General features: G+C 46.6%; 1 protein-coding gene and 1 pseudogene across 2 annotated transcripts in view; one reads left to right on the forward strand and one right to left on the reverse strand.

The window, feature by feature from the left end:
* The window catches only part of Ube4b (ubiquitination factor E4B), a 129701-nt gene that overhangs the window by 56584 nt on the left and 57584 nt on the right, over positions 1 to 15533 (forward strand). The window contains exons 4-8 of one of the 2 annotated variants that reach the window (XM_004639643.2): positions 818 to 905; positions 2679 to 2823; positions 4583 to 4811; positions 5238 to 5612; positions 14519 to 14663. In XM_004639643.2, the coding sequence (XP_004639700.1) occupies positions 818 to 905; positions 2679 to 2823; positions 4583 to 4811; positions 5238 to 5612; positions 14519 to 14663 (982 nt within the window). The remainder of the gene's footprint in view (positions 1 to 817; positions 906 to 2678; positions 2824 to 4582; positions 4812 to 5237; positions 5613 to 14518; positions 14664 to 15533) is intronic. The other variant, XM_004639644.2, reaches the window with a different exon arrangement.
* On the reverse strand, positions 10827 to 12313 carry LOC105743285 (annotated as a pseudogene).

Raw genomic sequence — 15533 nt, forward strand, 5'->3', positions numbered from 1 at the left:
TTGAACTGCGGTCCCTGATGCTTTGCCAAGCTAGTTCCAAGTAGGTGCTTTAGACCACTGAGCCATCTCTCCAGCCCCTCCTATCAGTTTAAAAAAGGTGGGCTTTTTAGTAAGTGGTGCTGGATAGCCACTTACTTAATTGAGAGGAAAATAAATTTTCGTTATTGTTGTTTTTGAGACAGGATGTCGCTCTGTAGTTCAGTGTGGTCTTGAACTCACTCTGTAGCCCAGGTGATCCTCCTGCCTCAGCCTCAGTGCTGGAATTACAGGCATTGTGCACTAAGCCCTCTGAGAGGAAAATAATACATGCTTATCCAGCTTTGTACACAATCTGTTTTTAAAATTTATTTATTTGATACAAGATCTCAATATACAGTTCAGACTGATAGTGATCCTCCTGTCTCAGCTTCTCCATGTGTCACCATGCCTGGTTCTGGGGCTAGCATGGCATGCGGTACCAGGGATTGAACTCGGGATCTTGCACTTGCCACGCAGGGGCTTATGGCGCTGAGCCATCTTCCCACCCCCACCCTTTTTTAATTGCTTGAAAATAATATGCCTGGAGAATCCACTCCCTTGACTTTTTGTTTGAAGGTGAGCCCAAGGAAATGGTGCTTTGGGGAAAATATTTCTAACATATATGAAAGAAGCCCTTGATATCTCAATATAGGAAGACTCTTAAAAATTAATAAAGAAGAACAAAAGATGCCCCTCGGTCATTTCGCTCTCCCACTGGTTTCAGTGGTGTTGGAAATGACCCCCTTTTCATGGGGTGTCTCAGAAGAGACTGAAGACTGTGCTGTCTTTTTCTCTGCAGCATGTCCCAGGTGGATGTGGATTCGGGAATTGAAAACATGGAGGTTGATGAGAACGACCGACGAGAGAAGAGAAGCCTTGGTGACAAGGTGGGTTGGAGAGGTGACTTCCTTTGGCCTTCGTGTAGGGTCACAGGTGTGCGGCTCTGTGTCTGAGTGTATTCAGGGGACGCTTTGTCAGCTCATCCACATCGGTAGGGTTTTTTATTTTTAAGAAGCAGCAATCTCAACTGCCCTTTGAAATGGAAGTGTAATTCAGTCCTGGAATCTGGTAAAATTCCTCAGTTATCTTTGGTTATGGGTCAGTGTTGTTATCAGTAAATTTAGCTTGACAGGAACTAACCCTTCTGTGGTCTTTCACGTAAATCAGTAGATAATCACATTTTGGGGTATTTTCTGAGGGGAATGCTGGGAAATTGAAACCAGGATATGTAAAATCTAGTAACAAGTAAAAGCTTTTTTAAATGATGAGGTCTTTATTATCTCTTGAGCATAGTTTTCTGAACATAGGGTTTTTAGGGCTTGTTACTGCTCTTTTGGTGGCCATGGTACAGGTAACCGTACTGCTTCCTGCTGAGTAAATTATTAGGAATCCTTTCAGTGACACTTTGGACTATATCCTCCTGGTGGTGCAGTGCTTTAATTTGTATACCTCTTTGATGCTTATAAAGTTTTTATGTGATTTTAAAAAATCATTTATTTATTTATTTGGTACAAGGTCTCACTACACAGTTCAGATTTGTAGTGATCCTCCTGTCTCAGCCATCTCAGTGTTGGGATTACAAGTGTGTGCCACCATACCCAGTTTCAGTGGCTAGCTCAGTGTGGGACCACTATGGCATGCAGTACTGAGGATCGAACCTGGGTTCTTTTTTTTTTTTTTTTTTTTTTCAGAACCGGGGATTGAACTCAGACCCTTGTGTTTGTCAGGCAAGCACTTATTCTGCTGAGCCATCTCCCCGACCCCCGAACCTGGGTTCTTACACTTACCACACAGGTGCTTAGACCGCCGAGCTATCTCCCCGGCCCTCATGTGATTTTTTTTTTTTTTAAAGAAACATGAGAAAGATTTATTAGAAGGTGTAAGATGCACTGATGCTCAAAGAAATGAGGCACTTTTTTTGTTTTGTCTTTTTGAGACAGGGTCTCACCATGCAGTTCAGGCTGCCCTTGAGCTCACTTTGTAGCCAGGCTGGTCTCCAACTCTCAAGGATCCTTCTGGGTCAGCCTCCCGAGTGCTGGGATTATAGGGGTGCGCCACCACACCCAGTAGTTTTTTTTTTTTAAAGAGGCTTATGTGGTATTTGCCCTGAGATGGGATATAAGGTGAAACATTAAGTTATGAGGATAATGATATGTGAACCTGGTCCTTTGGAATAGGTCTCCAGCTCAAAAGGATGATGTTTTAGGAATAATTCAAAGGAGTAGGGAGCCCAGATTGCACACATATGTAATTCCCAGTAGGGTGTTACCCCTCTCAGGTCTGATGCCCTTGAGCTGATGGGAGCCAGGGCTCAGGCGGGAACTGGTAAATAGGACAGAAGCCCCTCCCTCCTTTCCTCTCATCTCTACTCTTCAGTCCCCTGCCCAAAAGGCCACAGACTGGCATGGGTGGGGGGCCCCTGCTGGAAAGCCAAGAGGCTCTGTATATCTTGGCTCTCTTCTTCCTCTGATTCCTGACAGCGCCTTGTTCTTTTCTGTTCTGCTGTAAGCTCAGGAGACCTTCAGAGTCATAGTAACAGGTTCCCTTTCTCTTAATAAGCGAGTCAGTGCTTTTATGCATTTGAAAAAGAGCCTCCTTGATGCATGAAGTGCCTGCCACCTGCCTCCCAGTGGAGGCTGACCTAGGTATTCTTCCACTAGGAACCTGCCTCCGGCCCCGAAGTGTCTGAAGAGCAGGCCCTGCAGCTGGTCTGTAAGATTTTCCGTGTCTCTTGGAAGGACCGGGACAGAGATGTCATCTTCCTTTCTTCTCTCTCTGCGCAGTTCAAACAGAACCCAAAAGAAGGTAGGTGGCTAGCTCAGCGCTGTCCCTCAGCGCACTTCCTGAGTACTGCGAGAGAGCTCTGTGCCTTTCTGCATCCTGATTCCCTGTCATGTTTTTCGATTTGCTCTTGATTGCAGCAGTACTGCGTGTTGAGGACACTGAATACTGTAAATTAGTCTCTCTTTTCATGACTCCTGCCAAAGAAAACTATTTAACTCAGTTGACAGACTCCATTGTCTGCAGAATTGAAACTTTTTCCAGGTGGTGGGAGACGCTCTGGGAGGGATCAGCTTCACTTAGAAAGAAGGCTGCGTGCGCAGCGCCCAGGGACCCTAAGAGGAGTGCTACGTGTGCACGAGACCCGTGCCTGCCTGCCTGCCGGGCCACGTTCAGGCAGCGGCTGAGTCTGTTTGATGCAGATGCTTAGAAGATGGGAAATACTGACACTTTGCTGTGTTCCCAGGGTTCTGCTTAAGAGCTCAGCCATGCTGAGCCACACATACAAGAACGTAGTAAAGATTTGGGCAAGTCACAGTCATCTAGGGCTCCTTGGTTTTCTTCACAGCAGTCCTTTGGAGTACAGCTCGGTAGGGGTGTGCTGGAGGGCTTTGCACCTAACACTAGAATACAGTGAACTCCCTTGATGTAGTTTGGGCTGACCTTGAACGCAGGCCCTCATGGCAGTGGCTCGGTCACTGGACCGGTATCTCATGCTGAACACCTGCTCCAACCCTGGAACCAGCCCCAGGCTGGTATTCTTCCTGCCTCAGCTTCCTGAGTTTTTGGATTATAGGTGTGTACCACCATACTTGGCTCACTTGCTATTGTTACAAGTCTTAATATTCCCAAATATGTCTCTCACATATACATGATAATTTTAAATTAACTATTAAATATTAATTAAATATTAACTCTGTATTTGTAGTATTAAGTCACATAAAATTTATAGTGAGCAGGACTTTTGTTGACTGACAGAATGTATCTAAACATCAGTGACCAAACTGCAAACAATAGTAAACTGGACTATAAGTTTGCTCTCAAAAGCCAGATGGTGCTTAAACATCGGGTCCTTCATCAAGTCTTTTAAACTTTGGGCTTAGTAGCTATCGTACGTTAAAAGTATATTGGCTGAGAAATATTAACTCAGTTGTGTTTGTAGTGTGATAAGCTGAAGCTGGTCTCTGTAGTCTGGAGTAACTTTTTTTGATAGTTAAATATCAGCAGTGTATATTAACTCATTGACCCTACTCCATTTTCTTTTTAAATAAACTTGTGGTGGTGCACGCCTGTAATCACAGCACTCAGGAGGCTGAGACAGGAGGCTCACTGTGTTTGAGGCCAGCCTGGGCTGCATAGTGAGAACCTGTCTTTAAAAAAAAAAAAAAAAAAAAAATATATATATATATATATATATATATATATATATATATATATAGAGAGAGAGAGAGAGAGAGAGAGAGAGAGAGAGAGAGAGAGAGAAGTTTTAGGTCCACAGTAAAGGCTCAACAGTGATAGTCCAGGAATCCCTGTATACACTTGAACAAGCTTCCCCGAAGGCCAGCACCTACCTAACCATGGTACATTACCACAACTGAGAAATTGCCATGCACTAAACACCACATTGTATTTGGGTTTCACCAGGCTGTCCGCGCACGTGCTTCTCTGTTCCAGCATCTGGGCAGGGACACCATGAGCTGCTCAGGTCTCAGGGGGCTTATTTGAGAACCATGTCCCAGAAGTGCCATGTGTAACCTGTTTTTTTACTCTGCCTTCCCAACAGTGTTCTCTGATTTTAAGGACTTGATTGGCCAGATCTTAATGGAAGTGCTCATGATGTCTACTCAGACTAGAGATGAAAACCCGTTTGCCAGTCTCACCGCCACATCCCAGCCCATCGCGGCAGCAGCTCGGTCTCTGGACCGAAATCTCATGCTGAATACCAGCTCCAACCCTGGAACCAGCCCCATGTTTTGCAGCTTGGGCTCCTTCGGTGCCAGCTCTCTGTCTAGGTCAGTGTGGTACTCTCCTCGGAAGACACTGGGAGGAGAAAGGTGCCCACGCCCCAGGCCCGCCCTGTGTCCTGGCCTGACAGTGTATGCTGTGCTGTGCTGGGTTTAGTCTTTGGAGAGGACATTATATTATCTTTCTGAATTGGTGTTTGGTTTTCATGGTTGGGCTGTTGTACATTAAGGGTTAGAAACAAATGGCTCCCCACACTACATTATTCTTTAAAATGGGAGCTTGTCATCACCTCAAGATTGCTATTGTAATTAGATGAAAATTATTTAAATGCTTATCTGATTGTGCCTGAACTTTCAGAAACCTGAGGTACAATCCTTGTACTGTCCTTTAAAAGCCTGCAGTTGTCCGTTTTAGTTCTCTCAAGTCTTTCTTTGATTTTTTCTCTTCTTTCCTACGTTTCCCACCTGATACAGCCTCTATGACACTAGCCCGGCCCCTACTGCTGGTCCCTGCGGCCCAGGGCCGGTGGCAAGTCTGTCCTTTGCCTCCCCTTCCCGCATGTCCCTTAGCCCTCACACAGTGGCTTCTGGATCTGCAACAGGAAGCCAGCCCTCATCCCTGTCCCTGTCCCCACGCTACCGGCCCTACACTGTCTCGCACCCAGGGCCGCCTCCATCTTGTGCCATCCTGCAGCCCATCCCCTCCAGCTCTCCCAGCCTCCCTGCCCTCGCGGGGAGCCCCCCAGCTGGCACCTCCAGACCGAGGCCTCCGAGTGCAGGCCCAGCTGTCCCACCTGCCTCGCCCAGTGTCGCCAACAGACGTCCCTCTTCCCTGCGGATGTCTCCTAGGTATTTATCCGACAGGAGAGCTGTGAGTGTGTGTTTGCAGTGCAGGGAAAGCACAATTAACGCGCTTCAGAAGACCTGCTGTGTGCACTGACCTCAGCTACACTTGGGTGTTTTGAGTCCTTAACCTGTGTCGCTAACTAGTGTGGTTGGCGTGTGCCTTGAGTCCCTGCTTCCAGGTGCTGATCACACCAGAAGGCAGCGGTTCCACTACTATGCATCCCTCTTCCCTTCTTCCTGGGACCCTTCCTCCTTCCTGTACCAAAATAGAAAGAATGAACCTCATGGTTTGTCATCTGCTTTGTGTGTTATTCCTCCTCACTTGTGAGTTTCGCAGAATATGGTCAGCATTGAATTTGAGAGTGGGGGCTCGGAGGATCACTGTTTCCCTGTCTGCACTGTGGCAAAGTGGAGGTTGACACGTAGGAGCGGGAGAGGTCCGGGTGGGGGACACATCCAGGCCACTTGTCCTGTCCTTCAGGTGAGTGCAGCCAGGTCTGTTCCTGCCTTGGGGCTTTGAGTTTTGGCTACTTGTATTTGTAGCCAGGTAGAACACAGTGGCATTAAACTTGAATGAACCCAGGGCCCCATCTCTCAAATGGACCTGTGTGTTGCTGTAATCTCGGTGCATTATTTTTCTGCATGGCATTGGGCCGAACTTCTAGCATACAATTTAAAACAGACAGTAGATGCTGAAGCTTCTCCCACTTTTGTTTGACCTTTCTCCCCTGATGCCCATGTTTTGTTTCTGTGCGGTAGTATATACGACACTCCCTTCTCCTTCCTCCTCCTCGCACTTTCTGGGGACAGTAGTGATGAAGAAGATGAAGAGGATGATGGTGGTGATGGTGATGATGAAGGTGGTGGTGGTGGTGATTTTTCTTGTGTCCAGTTTGGGTCCAGGTATCTGAGGAGTGGAGTCTGACCTGCATGCGTGTTGGTGCTTAGGAACTAACTTCTGGGAGCCCGGCCTAGGGGTGTGCATTGAACCGAGACAGGACAGCGTCAGCATGGGCCGGGTGGTGCCTGGATCCAGTGCATAGGACAGTGCTTACAGTGGTCCTCTAGTCAGTTTATAGGGAAAGTTTACTTATAGTCATTGTGAGAAACCTGAAAACAGCTTCACGTTCACAGCCACTCATCATCACCTATTGTTAGGTCTAAAATGAGGGTCTCTTCTTTCTCTGTTGCAAGAATGTCCTTTCCTGGTATGGTAGTGCATGCCTATAATCCCAGCACTCACAAAGCTCAGGCAGGAGGATCTCCACAAGTTCAAGGCCAGCTTGGGCTACATAGTGAGTTCAAGACTAGCCTGAAACTGCACAAGGCCCTGTCTCAAAACAAACAAACAAAGACTATTGTTGTGATCTGCAACACAAGAGCACTCTGTACCCTGAGAGGCTCGTCTCCTTCAGTCCAGCTGCCAGGATTTCTGGATTTAGACAGGGACAAGAGCTGAGGCTCGGGGTGTGTGCGTGGGCTCACATGCGGCTGTTCACTCCCCTGCACCCCCTGCTTGGTTCAAGGCCCTAGAGTGCGGCTCACTGCTCACCCCTGCAAACACTGTGGGCAGCACCACTTGGGTTCCTAGTGGCTTTGAACAGGAAAATGCAGCCCCCCCGTTTTTTTTTGTTTTTTTTTTTCTTTCTGACTTCCTGCCTCGTTGTCTTACACAGTTTTGCTCATAAATCCAAGTTTCCTCTGGACGGAGTTGGTATTTATGCCTAGCAGTATTCAGAAATAACCCCCAGGCTATAAATAGGGCCTGGCACAGGAGTCAAGGCCACTTCATTAAGTTAACAGTGGCAGAAGAGCCAGAGAGGGGTGTTGACTCAAGGTTGGCTATCAATCCAGGAAGGTTGATATTTGAATTAGGTTGAAACTGTGTCACCATTTGCCATGCAAACTTCCCAAAGGTGGAGTTGTCCTTTTCAAGTCTATAAAATCCTACCGCACGACTGTAGTCGCACAACGGTCATCTTTCCTGGGGCTCACTTTCCCTGCATGGGAAAAGTGCTCATTTAGCTGTGTGGTGAGTTGCGTGCGGGAAGAGGCCTCTCAGCCTATTTAAGTCTTGCTCTGACCAGTGTGTCCAGCCTTTGACTTTTCCTAATGCCTCTTTAAAGGTTTCCGACATCTCAGCTTTGCCTCAGATGTGGACGCTGTAGCTGATAGGAAAACTGTGCGTTGATCATAGCCACAGCGGCGAGTCCTTGAGTGTCACGTGGATGCTGCTTGAGCGCTTGGCCTCTATTACAGGCCCTGTGGGTCTGAGAGGACCAGGGACGCAGCCAGAGTCATAGATTAGAGCTCACATTCTCCCCACACCTTTTTAGAATAGTTTTGCATTTTTATTCCTCAAAAAATTGTTTTGAAAGTCAAGACACAACTGTGACATTCTTAAATCTTGGAACTGTCATATGGAGTCCTGTGAGCATCTACACTGTATGTCCCTCTACAGAGCACATGACTTTTCTGAGAACCACACCAGCAGACCAGTTTTAGCAGACAGTTATTTCCTGTGACAGATGGATGACTAAACCCTTCTGTAAACACTAGTGTTTTTGGCACGGGGTCTTGCTACACAGTTCAGACTCATAGTGATCCTCCTGTCCCAGCCTCCCTAGTGCTGGGATTATAGGCGCATGCCACCACTTCAGGATCCGGGGCCGGCACAACATGTGGTACTGGGGTCCTTGCACTTGCCCGGCAGGCACTTATGCTGCTGAGCTATCTCCCCAGCCCAGCATGAGTGTATTCTTGGGGATTTAAACACATGTTGGATCTGCCCAAACTCAGTTCTATTTTATTTGTTATTTATTTATTTATTTAGTTAATGTATTTCATACAGGGTCTACAGGGTTTCACTACACAGATTGGACTTGTAGTGATCCTTCCTGTTTTTCAGCCTCCCAAGGTCTGGGATTACAGGCATGTGCCACCACACCCAACCAGGGATCAAACCCTGGTCCCTGCGCCTGCCTAAATACGCGCTTTAGTCCACTGAGCTCTGAGTTCCATTTAAATTACACTAAGAAGAAAGATTTAGTTTTTGTTTGTTTGGAATTGGGGGTCTCACTGTCTTTCCCAGGCTGCTCTTAGATCCCTGGCCCAAGGGATCCTCCTGCGTCAGCCTCCTAAAGGAGCTGGGACTACAGACAGGTGCATACCACTGTGTTCAGCCTGTGTAAAAGAATTTATGGCTGGTATAACCTGTGCATATTTCAGTACTGTATGCCACTTTCCTCTTGGGTGTCAGTTCACAATTTCACTATGAATCTAAGGACCCTCACGAATGAGGGTTTTTTTGTTTTTGTTTTTGTTTTTGTTTTTCCTTCGGTACTGAGGATTGAACTCAGGCCCTTGCGCTTGTCAGGGAAGTGCTTATTCCACAGAGCCATCTCTCCGGCCCCACGAATGAGTTTAACGGAGGATCTGTGCACGGCGTGGTTGAGACTGGAAATTTTCCTCCTCATGTGGTGATTTCCTTTGGCATCCTCAGAGCACACTGTCGGATATTGGGGTGCACTCTACACTTCTTACTGGGTTAAGACTGTGTTTCGTTGTTTACCACTCCACTTGGAAGTTAGCTGGCTGGCAGCCGCTTGATGATCACCAGGATCTACCAGCTCCTTGTTTTGCAAATTCTGCACTTTATTTGAGCTCTTTTCATTGAGTGGCCCAACACAGGACAGGCACACTTGCCAAGCTTGTCACTTCTCAGGTTTAGTGAAAAAATACTTTGAGTGAGAAGGAAAGGTTCCAACTGAAGTCAAGGCAGTAGTAGTACATTTCCAAGGTTGGCCTGGAATTTCAGTTCAGCTGCATGAGCAAGCCCACACTGTGTCTGAACTCACAACAAATGTGTGCTTAGGGGGCCAGGAAGATGGCTCAGTGGAATAAGTGCTTCCCTGGCAAGTGCAAGGGCCTGACTTCAATCCCTGGTTCTGCAAAAACAAACAAACGTGGGGCCACGTGACACTGACTCCTCACAGCCCAGGAGGAGCTGCATGTAGAAATGCAAGAAACAGAGTTTCCTCTCCATGAAATGCGTAGTTTAAATTTTTTTTTAGACGTGAGAATGATCTATTTTCCTTGTTACCTGTTGGAAGTGCTCCAAGGAGAAGCAGCTCAGTCCCCCATAAGTGGGAGAGTTGTCGGTTAGCAGACTTCTTCCTTGGGATGTGCCGTGAGTGCAGCCGAGCCATCACTCCAGGCCCCAGGAAGAGGGAGGAATTGCAGATAGCTGGAAACTAAGACTGCTGAGGGCCAAGACAGACAAATTGCGTTCCCTTTCTGCTTTTGAGGCGTTTCCTCACTGTCTCTGTTTGTTAATGGGGTTTCTTTTTTTTTTTTTTTTTAATACACAAAGCTTTATTCTGTTTTGTTATTCAAAAAGCTATTTAAAGTAATCAAAAAATAAAATAATCAACATTCTTGTCAAATAACTGATTTAGTTAAAAACCACGGACAGTACACAGTGAACATAAGACGTGATTGTGAGTGCAGGTAAGACCTGTGAGCAGCGGCTTTCATTGCACAGACAGAATTGCTTCTTCTTGCTGTACTCGTACTGTATACAGGAATAACTCAGAGCACTGCAGTTCTTCATCACCACCCTTACCAAAAATGTCCATAGGTCTATGCCTGGTATGGTGTTGTATCTCCTACTGTGACTTCAAAAATTGCAGCAGTGGTTATCACATTTGTTCACAACAAACATTAATGAAATATATGAACAGATATAACTAAAGAAGAAAAGCACAAAAAGTCTAAAACCATCACAAAACAGTTCACTTCCAACCTATATAATCCACAATTTTGCAGTGTTTTATAACAAAGTAGCAGGGGACTTTGTGGCACCTAAAATTCTATTCCTTCCTCAGAATGCTATTTCCCCCTGACTTTTCTACTTCTCAGAGCTCATTCTGCCCCAGAAGTCAGCTGGCACGGTATAGGGGGACGCTGAAGAATATCCTTAGGAGAGAGGCAGCATCACCCTCCCACCTCCCTCCCCTGGATGAGGGCACACAGGCCCGCGCACTGCTATTAGGGCTGAAAGAGCTCTCTGGAAACTGTCACAGAGCTGAGGGACCACTGCTCTCTACTAGGCGATCAGTACTGTCAGCACAAAAAGGTCAAGGTATTCACATCACAATTTTGTAAGGAACCCCAGTACCATCCTACAAAACCTGGGTAGTGAAACCCACCTCTAACCCCAGAAGACTAAAGGAGGTCACTGTCACTTGACTTGGATCCTTCCTGGATCTGGCCGGGCAGTTCCGGCTTAGCTTCTCCCTCACTCTCCAGCTGAGTCTCAGGTCTTGGTTGTTTCTCCCAGCTTTTCCTCACTGTTCCGTGGCACCACCTGCGGGTTATTTTCCCCTTCTTTCAGGTCATTTTGATTTAATTTGTCATCAGTTTCCAGTTGTGCTTCTTTCCCATTTCTCAGCTTTGGGTGAAGCTGTGACGGGTCTTTTAGTCTTCACCTCCTAAAGATTGTATTTTCTGAACAACATGTAATCTTTTACGACACTCAGGCAACAGACAGCTTTGATAATTCCAACTACCACTGTATATTGTGGATTGGTGAGATCTACTTTATTTTCTGAATTCAGACTGCCCACAGTTCCAGCCAATTCTTTTCTAACTTCTCTATTCATGTGGCTGTTATTCTGAGATTTGTATACAATCTGAAATGTCCCCTTGTTTGGTGCTTTAAACCAGGGTTCCAAAAACGTTTCTGCATATTTTTTCATATCTTCTGAGAAAGCTTTGCATGTGCCTGAGATGGGTAACATTCGTAAAATAACTCGAGTCTTCCTTTTCTTAGTTTTATACACATCCTGGAGAATATGATACACTAATTTCTCAGGTTCAATCCCAAGTGTCCTGATGAAGATGACAGTATTTGCTCCACTCTCTACAGACTGGAATCTTCTTAGCCTCTTCTGTGTAGAAGTCTTAATGTCACCAACTTCCTTCTTCATGGCAGCCTCCACATCATCCTCTCCCTCACTTCCAGAAAGCTTTTGCGCTCATTTTTTTTTCTTTTCTTTTTTTTTTTTGGCAGAACCGGGGATTGAACTCAGGCCCCTGCACTTTCCATGGAAGCGCTTATTCCACTGAGCCATCTCCCGGGCCCCCCCCAGAAAACTTTTGATCCTTGTCTATAAAAATGCAGTACTGGGGCCGGGGAGATGGCTCAGTGGAATAAGCGCTTCCCTGGCAAGCACAAGGGCCTGAGTTCAATCCCCGGTTCCACCAAAAAAACAAACAAACAAAAAATGCAGTACTGCTCTGCCATAGAGGGTAAACTGGAGTCATTGGTAGGAAAAGGTGCGTCTCAAGACAATAACCCTTTTCGGGCCCGTACAAATTGTCGCCATATTTGTTGAGCAGGCTGTAGGCCTCCTCCATGCATTTGCGTTTGTTCATATTGCAAGTGATGAGGATCCCCTGCAGTCCAGGTTCTAGCTGCCGCGCCAGACCTCATCCCCACGCCGAGCCTGCTCGGCCTGCACCTACTGAGCCTTGCCTTTGCGCTTTCCACTCCCAGGCTGAGGGCCTGGGCTGGGGCCACCGTGGCGCGTGAGAGCCGAGCATTTCTCTGGGGTTTCCTTTTCTGTGCTTCCTTGGGTTTTTCTTGTTGCACTGCTCACATTTTTGTCAGGCTGGTAAAAGCAGGTACCGGATCCTGCCATGAATGAATATAATGTAGCAACATCTAAATTCCTGTGAAGACAGTATGAATCTGTCTGCTTTGTAGGGTTCCCACGCTGACCTGCCCATCTTTGCCATGGCTGTAGTGAGGTGGTTTGTGGGTAGCTTAGTAACCTGCTCAGTGGGCAGGGCCTTGACTGCTGCCATGCCTCATCTCCTTCCTTCTGCAAGGCTTTGCCGTAGGTGGTAGGAGTTCAGATTTTCTAGTTCTGAGCTGAAAGCTTTGGCTTTGAGATTGGCATTGATGAGCCGTGCATGGTGGCACACACCTGTCATAATCCCAGCCCTTGGAAGGCTGAGGCAGCGGGATCGCTGCAAGTTCAAGGCCAGCCTGGGCTAATAGGAAGACCTTTCTAGAGCTCAGTCTGGCTTTGAACTCACTGTATGAAGCCCAGGATGATCAAGTGCTGGGTTCACAGGCATGTGCCGCCATGCCAGCCAAGGGAGAAGCTATTTTACAACAAAAACAAAGTCTGGCATTGTCATCGTCTTCTTTACTGAAATATTTTCGTTTCATGGTTTCATTCTAAGGTCAGTTATGCATATTTTCTCCAAATTCTAAGGACGGGTATGTGTATTTCAGAGTTAGTCACGCATTTGTCTAGCTGTGTAGCATGTCATTGCTCTCACATGTCGCTTGGTCCTTTTAGTTGCAGGCTGTTTGTTGTCCATCATTGAGGTAGGGATGTACTTCTCAAGTTCTGATACTCTTCCTGTCCTTTGTCCTTTTCTCTGGGCAATCTTTTCCCTGCATTAGGCACTTGCTTCTCACTTCTCAGTCCCCTGCTTCTTCCTGTGTCTCTATCAATCTCTGTATATTTTATCTACATCAAATGAGCATGTGAGCTAAATGCCCTATACAGTACATGACCTGTTCATGGTTGGCCTTTACTTTCTTTTTTTTTTTAATTTTTAATTTTATTTATTTATTTGTGTGTGTGTGTGTGTGTGTGTGTGTGTGTGGCCAGCTCAGCCCACCAGGGGGCAGGGCTGGCTGGCATGTGGTGCTGGGGGATCGAACCGCGGTCCCTTTGCTTTTGTTAAGCTTGTTCTAAGTAGGTGCTTTAGACCACTGAGCCATCTCACCAGCCCGGCCTTTACTTTCTATAAGCCAAACCTTTGTGCCCATATTTGGATTTTGTTTCAGAAAATAGTACGGAAAATAATGGTGCTGTAGCATTTTTACCTCATTTTACTGCTACTTGCTGCAGGTTCTGGATTCAGGTAGCAAATGAGGATAGCAGGTTCACCAGCCCTAGTGTCGGGTGTTTTTTTTTGTTTTGTTTTGTTTTGTTTTTTTTAAATTTCCCTGGAATGGGGATTGAACTCGGGCCCTTGCACTTGCCAGGGAAGCACTTATTCTACTGAGCCATTTCCCTGGCCCAGGTTTTGTTTATATATTGCTTTTAGTACTAATCTGCCTCTGCATTGGAAGGTTTGGAAAATTTTTTTTGTTACTAGCAAATATGTTCATATCTTATTCTGTGTGTGTGTGTGTGTGTGTGTGTGTGTGTGTTGTTCTTTTTTTATCTTTTTGAGACAAGGTTTTACTATACAGTTCAGGCTGTCCTTGAACTCACTTTGTAGCCCAGGCTGGCCTCAAACTGGCAGCAATCTTCCTGCCTCAGCCTCCCAAGTGCTGGGATGTCGGGTATGTGCCACCATGCCCAGCTGTCTTGTTTTAACTGGGCATTTTCCCTAAGCCTTGGTCCTCTTGCCAAACTGCCAAATGCTGGATGACGTTTCGCAAATCTGTGCTAGAAGTTACGAGGGTGGGAGAGATCTTTCCAGCCCCTTGGAACTTCCATCCTAAAGAATTGGGCTGTAGCCACCACAGTCTGGCTTGCCCCTGTCTGCCCAAGGAACAAGGTCAGTTTTAGTATCTGGGGTGTGTCTTCAATTGCTTAGCTTTTGGTAGCAGTTCTTGGTCCTTCCAGTTTTGTAAGTCACGCCCCTAGTAAAATAAGACCCCCTCTATTGGTCCATAAAACGTTTGTCCAGACTCATGGTCCCTGGGCTGGGAGCAGGGAACCAAGATGTCCCCTCCCCAGGGGTCTGCATGCATGTTTGTGCTTTGTTCCTTGTGCAGGGATTCTGACGGGCCTTGTGTTGGAGACATAAGCTCTGGGAAAGGCATGTTCAAGAAGGGATGAGCATCACTGTCTTTATTTTTCTGTTCTCCAAAGTTTGGGAGCCTCTGGTGGTGGAGCAAGTACCTGGGATTCCTATAGTGACCATTTCACCATTGAGACCTGCAAGGAGACAGACATGCTGAACTACCTCATTGAGTGTTTTGACCGAGTTGGAATAGAGGAAAAAAAAGCACCAAAGGTAATGGCAGAGAGTGATTATTTGTTTGCTGCTCCCCACCCCACGAGGGGTTGCTCATTTATTCAGTCTAAAAGGTGTGAGGGCGTGTCCATGTGCTGGGCACCTTCAGATGTGTCCATGTCCGCAGCACAGACCCTGCCCTGGAGAAGCACACCCATGCTGGCCTGCAAGCCCTTTCTCCTGCCCACCCTGTTAGCTGGGTACTACTGCAGGCTTGGCCTCTACCGCTGCTGGTGAAACATGCCGTAATCCTTAACATTAACAACCCCCTTTCTGGAGTACCTGCAGACTGCCGGGGCTGTGCTGATGTGACTTGCGCTTCAGTCCCTGCAGTGGATCCCTGAGTCCTGTAGCCCCTTCATAGGCATAGGTCTCTCCCCGTGTTTAACAGAAGCAGATGAACCCTGTGTGCTTGCCTACCGATGCTTGGAGTGACCGAAGGGGCTGCGCCTTTGCTTGGGCCTTGAGCTCACGCCTTTGTTTCTCTTCATTCTTACTTTGCAGCCTCGTTCATTTCTCATTGGGAATGACTCTGTGGATCCACCTGTCACCTTCACATCTGTGAAGGGCCTCTTGGTGATCATTGTACTTGACCTTAGTAAAAGCAAGTGACGTGGTCTTGGATCTGCACTCCATTTTCTTTCTGACTGTTGATGCAGTTTGCTCATCTTATTAAAATATGCCGTTTTCTAGCTATTGTCTTCTGAGTCGTATCAGTTCTTTTTTTTTTTTTTTTTTTGAAGACGGCATATACGAGATGGCGCCGCGACACGAGTCCTGACCAGTGTGCTCATTAAGTGTGGGGACCAATCAAATATCATCATTACTTTATATGAGGTCCACCATCGTATCATTTTTTTTTTTTTTTTT

The sequence above is a fragment of the Octodon degus genome, unplaced genomic scaffold, assembly GCF_000260255.1.
Source record: "Octodon degus isolate 3935 unplaced genomic scaffold, OctDeg1.0 scaffold00113, whole genome shotgun sequence".
Lineage (NCBI taxonomy): Eukaryota > Metazoa > Chordata > Mammalia > Rodentia > Octodontidae > Octodon > Octodon degus.